This window comes from Octopus bimaculoides, chromosome 20 (genome assembly GCF_001194135.2).
Source record: "Octopus bimaculoides isolate UCB-OBI-ISO-001 chromosome 20, ASM119413v2, whole genome shotgun sequence".
In the NCBI taxonomy this organism is placed as follows: domain Eukaryota; kingdom Metazoa; phylum Mollusca; class Cephalopoda; order Octopoda; family Octopodidae; genus Octopus; species Octopus bimaculoides.
In genome coordinates, this window is record NC_069000.1 from 24,226,915 (window position 1) to 24,235,962 (window position 9,048).

Here is a 9,048-nt window from a genome sequence, read left to right on the forward strand (position 1 = left end):
TTTTTATTTTAATTAATATTTTTTTAATTTTAAATTTTAATTTTAAATTCAAATTTTTAGAGTTTTAAGTTAGGTTTATCTGATATTATGAGACGGAAGGAATTTTTCATGCGATTATTTTTCACTCATTTTGATTTATTTATTTATTTATTTATTTATTCAATTCGAAGGGAAGCTACTTTCTATTATTCGAGGGTAGCCATTTGTAAAGAAATGAATTTCTTTTTCTTTTCGTTTGAAATCATCATATTATTAACTTTGAATTATAGCATTAATAACGTTTTAGTGGATAATATATTGGCTTTTAATTTTTTAACCTTTTAATTAGCTAACTCTATAATTCTTAGTAGTTAATAGATTATTTGTTTCATTATCTTTATGCGTAGTTTAGACCGTAAGGACAAATGTTGTTATCAAATATTTATATATTGTGAATTGTTATTTTAATCAACGCTGAAATGGATTTTTATATATATTCTTTTTCTGGTTTTGATTGGTCTGGCGTTCGGGTAATTTCCTTCTATCATAATTTAATTGTTTGTTCCTTTCTGGACTCTTAAAGGTCTTTATATATTTGTTAGTCGAACCCATTCATTCCAATAATGAATTCCTGAAGAAAAGCCTAATTTTGATTTCAGAAAGATTATTTCTTTCGCTTTGTTTTGGAATTAATTAACATGATGAAATAACAGGAAGAAAGAGGCTGAGTGAAAGGGAGATAATAACGGCGACCCGGCTGAACTAGGGTGCGCAAGTGCGTGTGTGTATGTGAGAATGGTGTCTGTGAATGCGTATGTGTGAATGGACGCGAGCGCGTGAATGTATGTGTGGGCGAACTTAAAATCATGTGGGCGTGTGTGTGTATGTGTATAAGTAACCCAGTGCGTACAATTTGTTGAGTGATGTGCTTTTCATGGATGTGTGTGTGCGTATGGACGTGTGAACATGTGTGTGGGATTATCATGTGTGTGTGTGTGTAAACGCATGGGCCTGTGTGTGTGTGTGTGTATGAGAGTGTGTGTGTATGTGTACAAGTAACCTAGTGCGTGCGTTGTGTGGAGTGATGTGAGTTTCGTGTATTTGCGCGGGCGCGTGCATATGGACCTGTGTATGTGTGTACGTGTACGTGTGTGTGAGCAAACGCTTGTGTGCAGCAGTTGATGTATGCTTGTTCGGGTGATGTGTGCACGTGTGTATGTGTGTGGTGCGGACTGGCTGTGTGGTAAGAAGCTTGTTTCCTAATCACATGGTTCCGGATTCAGTCCCACTGTATGTCACATTGGGCAAGTATCTTCTACTATAGCATCGGGCGACAAAAACCTTGTGATTGAATTTGGTAGACGGAAACTGAAAAGAAAGCTGTCATATATATATATTTTGTCGCCCGATGCTATAGTAGAAGATACTTGCCCAATGTGACATACATATACATAACCCGGATGATAGTCGGTGGTTCTGGATAACAACAGCGAAAGCGATGCTTTCAGACTAGTGACCGTTTTTGCCCCGTCTAGAACAGAGTGGCACTTATCTAAGTTTTTGAGAACGTTGTAAACGTTGGTATAAGAGGGGACTTACATGGGACCGTACGCTGGTATTTTGTGAAGTATCCGATCAGTTTCCAACTGTCTGTTCGGTACTGACTATACTTAACGAATGTATCAATGTGGACTTGAATAAACTGTACCCGGCAATCCAGGTCGTAAATAGATATTTGGGAGGTCGTTAGTGTAGGGTGGTCAGAATTTTGGCTGGTCTGTTATATAGACCACAAGTTTATGATCTGCATAGCCAATCTAAATGAGGTATATAGATGTATGCTTGAAAATCTTATATCCAATGTAGAAATCAAAATAATTCTATAGTAAATCGTGTCTATCTCATAGAATCTATTTTTGGGGAGAGAAAGTTTTCAGGGAAGCTCTCTTCGAAAAGATATTGGATTACCAGTTTTTCGACATCAGGGTACTTAATTTTTCTCTCTTTTTCTCAGACCAACGCGGCCGACTGTTTTTTTCTATAAATACAAGTTGCGTATTTACGGCACTCATACTTAAACACATGCACGCACGCACACTCACGCATGCATACCCACAAACACATGCGTCCTGCCACACATTTACGCACCCAGTCGCCTTCGCGCACTGAAAAACTGAAGAGTGACAGTTATTACTCACAGATAGATATTTGGTGAGATGCAAGCGGTAAACGTGGCCACCAATCTTTACATCGACCGACCTGGTAAAAGCTCGGTCCCGATGCTTGAATGTGCCGCGGTGTTCATTCTTCACCTCTACACCAAATGGGAATTTCACATTGTGGATAGTTTTCGACATGACATATTTGCAATCCCCGAACAAATACAAACTGTTGGAGTCATAAGTTCGATAGTGAGGATCTCCTGATGCGAAGCAGGTGCAGCGGCCTTCTGTAGGGATCAGAACTACGGCTTTTAGAAAACACAAATCTAAATACTGTTGGAAAGCATCGCTATAAACTTAGACGACTGAGTTATGTTATAAATACTACTAGAACATGGCTGTATTGAAGCAATTTCAAATATGAAATAAATATGATTTCTAAACACAGAACTATGCAGTCATCTTTGAAACCAAAAGTACTAAAGGTATGTAGGAAATTTAGTTCTGAACATGCTTTTAAAGCATGATTCTATACATTTTAAGGAATCTTATTTGACATTTGAAGTTGTGAATGTGTTTGCAGTGATTATACACCGGTCACACAATACTCTGTGCCGTAACAAACACACCACACAGTGCTATAATTTATCGCTTCAAACTACATCATACAACAGGTAAAACGTCACTCCAAATGATGTAACGGCATATCAAAAGCAATACATCGCCCATTCATTCTATGCCACATTTTTAGCTCGATACCAACTTGCATAATAACATGTTATTCTATATCTATAGTACGTCACATGCCATGTAAAAGACCATAAGCAGCACGTCATAACCTGCTGTAGTACATTATAATATTGGTTTCAAATTTTGGCACAAGGCCAGCAGTTTCGGAGGAAGGGGAAAGTCGATTACATCGACTCCAGTCCTCAACTGGTACTTATTTTATTGACTTCGAGAGGATAAAAGGTAAGGTCGAACTCGGCGGAGTTTGAACGCAGAAAATAAAGATGGACGAAATACCGCAAAGCATTTTCCCCGGCGTACTAACGATTCTGTTAGCTCGCCAAGTACATCATAATGTGACAGAACTCATTATATCGCACCACGATACTTCACACTGTTGCTCATCACATTATGTCACAAGCAAGTACAGATAGCCTCATCACAACGCAACAAATACAGTTCAGTACCGTACATCACATAACACTACGCAACACACCTCACCACAGAACATCGCATATCAACATATCCCGACAATGCACTACAATGCACTACAATGCATCATATCGCATCACATCACACTAAACCATTTTACATCACACCACATCGTATCATATCACATCACATCACAGCTTGCCAGAACAAAATTCCCTTTATCTCATCACACTACAACGCACAACCCTTCCTCATCCCGCATAACATTACACCATAATCCATCATATCACATCATATCACAACATATCACAATAGTAACTGGACTCAGTACACGATTCTACATAACTAGCGACTCTTACAAATAATTATTTTAGTCAATTTCCACCTAATCTCAGCCTACCAATAGGAATAAATAAATAGGAGAACCGTATGCACACACACACACACACACACACACACACACACACTCACCGTCACATAGTTCTATTCCATCACCAGTATAACCTTCGTTACAGGTACACATATGTACCCCTTTTATTATTTGGCAGTGTGCATTATTGTGACATTCAGTTTCTCCACATTTCTCTGGAAGATAAAAACAAAAGATTTTAAAAGAAAAACATTTAAAAATAAAGCAAATGATTAAACTGTATTTTACTTGTAGAAATGTTTCATGTTGGGAATACCCAAAAGAAATCGGAGTTTTGCAATATTATTTTATTCACTTAGTTTTAGATGTTTACATTTTTATCGCCTTCCAAGTATTCTCCATTTGAAGCAATGCATTGGTCCACACGCGTTTTCCACTATTCGATGTAGTGCTGGAACACTTGCGAAGTGATGCTTTTTAACGCCTCCGTCGTTTTTTCTTCACCTCTTCCACATCTACAAATTCCGTAGCATCAGCTTACGTCACCAGTGATGACCTTCGAAAAAAGGTCCGGATCAACTTTCGACTATTCTTTCAGTTCACGACACGCATTCAGTCGTGACTGCTTTTGATCTTCCGTGAACAAGCGTGGCACAAATTTTGCTGCAACTCTTTTCATTCGCAATTCCTCGCTCAAAATTCGTTGGCAAGAGCTCCAGAACACACCAGTCATATCAACAAGTTCGTCAATTGTTCGGTGACAGTCCTCCAAGATCAGTTTATAAATTCTCATGATGTTTTCATTCGTTCGGGAAGTCGATGGCTGTCCTGAACGAGGTTGGTCTTCAAGCGACAAGTGACCATTCCTAAAGCGCGGCAACCACTCTTAAACTGATGTTTTGCTCATGACAGTGTCCTTGTAAGCTGTTTGAAGTACGAGAATTGCTTCAACCGTAAAAAGAATTTCACAGAAGCACGCTGTTCCTTCGTTACAGCCATCACAAAAATCAACGAAGAGGGGAGACACACTGCAAAACAAAGACGCACCACGTGACAGTACGACTGCAGTCGATGACGCTAGTCGGCGGTTTGATGTCTAAGGCATCTAGCAGCAGAAGCCTGAACTACAACGGGCTTGTCCCACAGAGAACGTTTCCGGTTACTTTTGGGTACCCTCTCGTACCTGTGATCAAAGACATGCTGACCGTGACGATTTCGTCTTTTTAGGTATAGTTTATCTCAGACTATATTTTGCAACGTTTTCTTCCTTTTTAAAAGAAGGTTAGGTATAATTTGAAGGAAATCTACAGTTATTTTTAGCAGGTCGGACGCTCACATAGCTCAGATATTCCCAAGGTTATTTTACTGTGAATTTCTTATGACATTTCCAACAAACACGGAATCAACATCTTTATTTTATGGTCAAGTTCCACCATTCTAATTTAATTAATCATTAGATGAAATAAAAATTGATTTAAAGACATAATCTAATTAACAAAAAAAAAGAACAACAAATAATAATTGCTTATTATTTTGAAAAGGGCGAATACAATTTTTTTTTATAAAATAAACTTTTATTGAATTATCTTAAAAGGACCTTAAAATTTCATTAAAAATTTTTTAAAATGCTCTCGTGGGATCTCATATTTATTCACGGAACCTTGGAGTTCATCAGAATCCACTTTGTTTAATAGTGATGTAAGGCTACCACGTTGCCTCGCAAAAAAATATTTGTTGTTATTGTTGAAGAGGAAGAAAGTGTGCAGATTAGCTCTCATCCAACATATTTATGATCTAAAACGTTTCAACTGTAACCAATCTTTATTTCAAGACTCTCTTTGTTCAAATAGTGTGTCAAGTACAAGCCAGCATAGTGGTCTTACTTCAGGTATAATCAATATCTAAGAGATATTAACTAAGACCTATCGGGAATCGTATGGTGTTGTTGTTGCTTAGTCCCAAGTTCTGATTAAACAGCTCGAAAGTGTTACATTTGTGACCATCTTTGTATACTGAATCCAAGACTACATTATCCTGGATGTTAACATCTCTTGGCCTTTTTAAGTTGTCAGAATGTGATTCGAGGCAGATTTAACCGCTTTTATAGCAGGCCGAACATTGACTCAAGAGTCGCAAGTAGAAGTGAGGTGATATGGCTGTCTGGAAATTGAACCTTCATCGCAAAATTTAAGGACGGTAGGGAAGACTTGTTATTATTCGTAAGTACATTATGGCTTCCCGTTCCAATCAACGTGCATAGACTCTCACACATATATCTGAATCGCATTGGGCATACGAAAGAGCAGTGTTTTCTCGGACACTCCGCTCATATGAGAGTTTCGATGATGCTGTGTTATATGGTGGATCGATGACCCCTTTGCTTGATATAAATATACCTGAAGTAGAGCTACTTCTGGTTTTTCCAACGATCGGCTCGGTCTACCTAAAGAAGTAATCATGTCAAAGTTTTTATTTTAATTACTTCGTAAGAGGAACCAGAGTAGTGTCTAATAACACTTATCAGAGCCTCTGAGATTGGTGGAAGTTATCAAACCAAAGATTTAGTCAGAAGATTTGCAACAAAGTGAACACTCAAATATTGAGTGGATAAAGTATTGTACAGCAACGAACCCACTTTTCATTGCAATCAGCTATAAAACCAGTGGCGCTAAAAGAGATTGGGACGACCTGAAACCAGTAGCACTTCAGGTCTTCTTTTTTTTTTTAATACGGATTTACGTTATCATCCACTCTTGGTGGTTCACATGCTAGTTAACCCATAGCTGGAACACTGACAGATGCTGCTCCTCCGAGTCAGAATAAACCTGGGAACAATAGTAGCTAAGAGGTGCTTCCACACTTCTCAAAGCTGTGGAACCCCCGTACCAGGACGCCACTATCGGATGCAGTTTAAAGACATACCGAAGACAATACATACATACATACATACATACATACATACATACATACATATATGTGTGTGTGTGTGTGTATATATGTGCGCGCACGCACACACACACACACACACATACACACGCACATATGTGTGTGTGTGCGCGTATGTTTATGTTTACAGCGCTGTAAAATATGTGGTTTATTTATAATGTGTTGCTTTACTTACGGTTACTTAGCAGTTCTACAAATGTAACCGATAAATTATTTAGAAGACTAAAATAAGTAACGAAATTGATCTAACCGAATTAAATTTTTGAAGGCTTTATGCCAACATGCCCGCAGTCCACTGAGTGAAACCAGTTAAAGAATATAGACATGGCTGAATCTGAATTATAACACAACTGTTAATAACTTCATTGACTTGAGCATGAGTGACTATAAAGGAAAAAAAAGTAAGCATCAGCAATGATGGCACCACCAACCAATAACTCAGGAGGGAAGCTTGCATGTGGTCACTCATCGATCTACCACAAATAGCAACCAAATCTGTCTATAAGCTCACATTGGACAATGTAGTCCCGGATGAGCTTCATCTGAATAAGTCAGTTGGGATGGTTGATTAGAGCTAAACAAAAACAAGACGTGAATTCGAAATGATTATAATTGATCTTACCTTTTACACAAGTGTGGACGCCATCTCCAACGTATCCCACTGTACACTTGCATTTGCCTTGGACACAGATTGCGTGAAAGTGACAACGGGGACAAATTGATTTCACAAAAGATTTAGAAGCTCTGGGATTGGACTTGGTGAATTTAGCTGTAAAGAAGATTGCAAATAAGTTAATAAACAAGCAGTTTATTAAATGAATCTATTATGGTGTACATTTATGAATGTACGTCAGTGACCGTTTTACAATTAGTTGAGAAAGAAAGGTTCCTAGTTCAAGTCCAGCCTGATTCTGTGTACACATCCAGGGATAAGACAGCAGATGATGATTTCAAATAAAATATAGTATAGATGTAAATATTAGAAAAAATAGAATAAAAACAACAACAATAAAAAAAGCAAAAGAAAACAACGAAATAAAGCAAATTAATTGCTGAAGACGAAGTTAAGAGTTCAACAAATATAACTTTATTTTATAAATGAAATTTTGTTCGATTTTAAAGTGAAAATCTCAGTACATTGCTCTGTTGAGACAGTTCACAAGTTACAAATCCAACGTCTTCATATTTTGGCATCATTCAAGGAAGATCACGAAGCAGTAGAATTGGTGGAGGTATTGGGTGACAATATCGTTTACTACATTTATTTATATACTTTTCTAAGTTCCAATCCTACTGATGTCAACTTGCTTTTCATCCATTCTAGAATCTATAAATTCATTATCGGTCATATTTCAAGATAAACTGAGTTGGCTTTAATCCACCCCACTTTAGAAATTTGTCATTGTGTTAGTCTTAGAATTTACATTCTGGTACCAACAAACAGCAATACGTTTAAGAACAAAATCGCCGACTCCTACCCTACTAAAAAGGCATGTCTTTCAGATACAAGGGTTTTCATCGAAAATCATAAAATAGTTGTATAGAATATGTCTGACCATTCTTTTGATCTCCGCAGTCAAGATACTACAAGATTTTGATTTTATGAAGAATATACGAGGTGGTATTAAAACGTACCTGGACTAGCTCTGTAGTGCGCCATCAGATGGCAGCACACGGTTGCGTGCTCAGTGAGAGGTGGCAGTGACCTTCAGGAGACAGTGTGTCGAGTGACATCGTTCGCAAGTTGTGAAATATGTGTTTTTGTGATTACGTGTATGCTGTAGTCTGCGATTTTCTCGTGGACAGGAACAAAGAGCTAACGTTAAACTTTGGAAGTCTGCTACAGAGACTTTGAGCATGCTTCGGCAAGCTTACGTTGACGAGGCAATAGGTCATACGCAATGTTTCGAGTGACACGGGCGCTTCAAAATGGGAAGAACGTCCTTGGATGAACGATCTGGAAAACCTACCACAAGCGTCACCTCCGGAAATGTATTGTTCATGGAGAATTCGTCCGTTAGGGCCAGGTCGTCAATCGAGAGTTCTACCATGAGGTTTTGAAGCCTTTGAGGGAGGGCATTCGGCGAAAGCAACCAAATCTGTGGAGTGCGAAGAACTGGATTCTTCACGACGACAATGCACCCTGTCAACGAGTTCTCCCCACTTGTGAGTTTCTCGTCAAAATTAACATGGCATCGCTTTCGCACCCGCTCTATTCGCCAGATTTAGCACCTGCGGACTTCCAACTCTTCCCCAAAATGAAAATGCAACTCAAAGATTGCCATTTTAACACTGTTGTCGAGACCTAGAGCAAATTGCAGAAGGTCCTCGACTCGCTTACTGGAAACGACTTCCAGGCCAGATTCCAAAAGTGGCAAGAAAGCTGGGAGCAATGTATTGCTGCGCAAGGTGACTATTTCGAAGGAGATG

The 9,048-nt window shown here is 38.5% G+C and overlaps 1 protein-coding gene and 1 long non-coding RNA gene across 2 annotated transcripts in view; one reads left to right on the plus strand and one right to left on the minus strand.

Moving 5' to 3' along the window:
• LOC128250367 (uncharacterized) overlaps nucleotides 1–9,048 on the plus strand; it is an 82,499-nt gene that overhangs the window by 71,963 nt on the left and 1,488 nt on the right. The window lies entirely within an intron of this gene.
• The window catches only part of LOC128250366 (zonadhesin-like), a 16,111-nt gene that overhangs the window by 3,774 nt on the left and 3,289 nt on the right, over nucleotides 1–9,048 (minus strand). Inside the window, exons 2-4 of the mRNA XM_052975247.1 lie at nucleotides 7,241–7,387; nucleotides 3,774–3,887; nucleotides 2,178–2,428 (exon numbers count right to left, since the gene is read on the minus strand). Coding sequence (XP_052831207.1) covers nucleotides 2,178–2,428; nucleotides 3,774–3,887; nucleotides 7,241–7,387 — 512 coding nt within the window. The remainder of the gene's footprint in view (nucleotides 1–2,177; nucleotides 2,429–3,773; nucleotides 3,888–7,240; nucleotides 7,388–9,048) is intronic.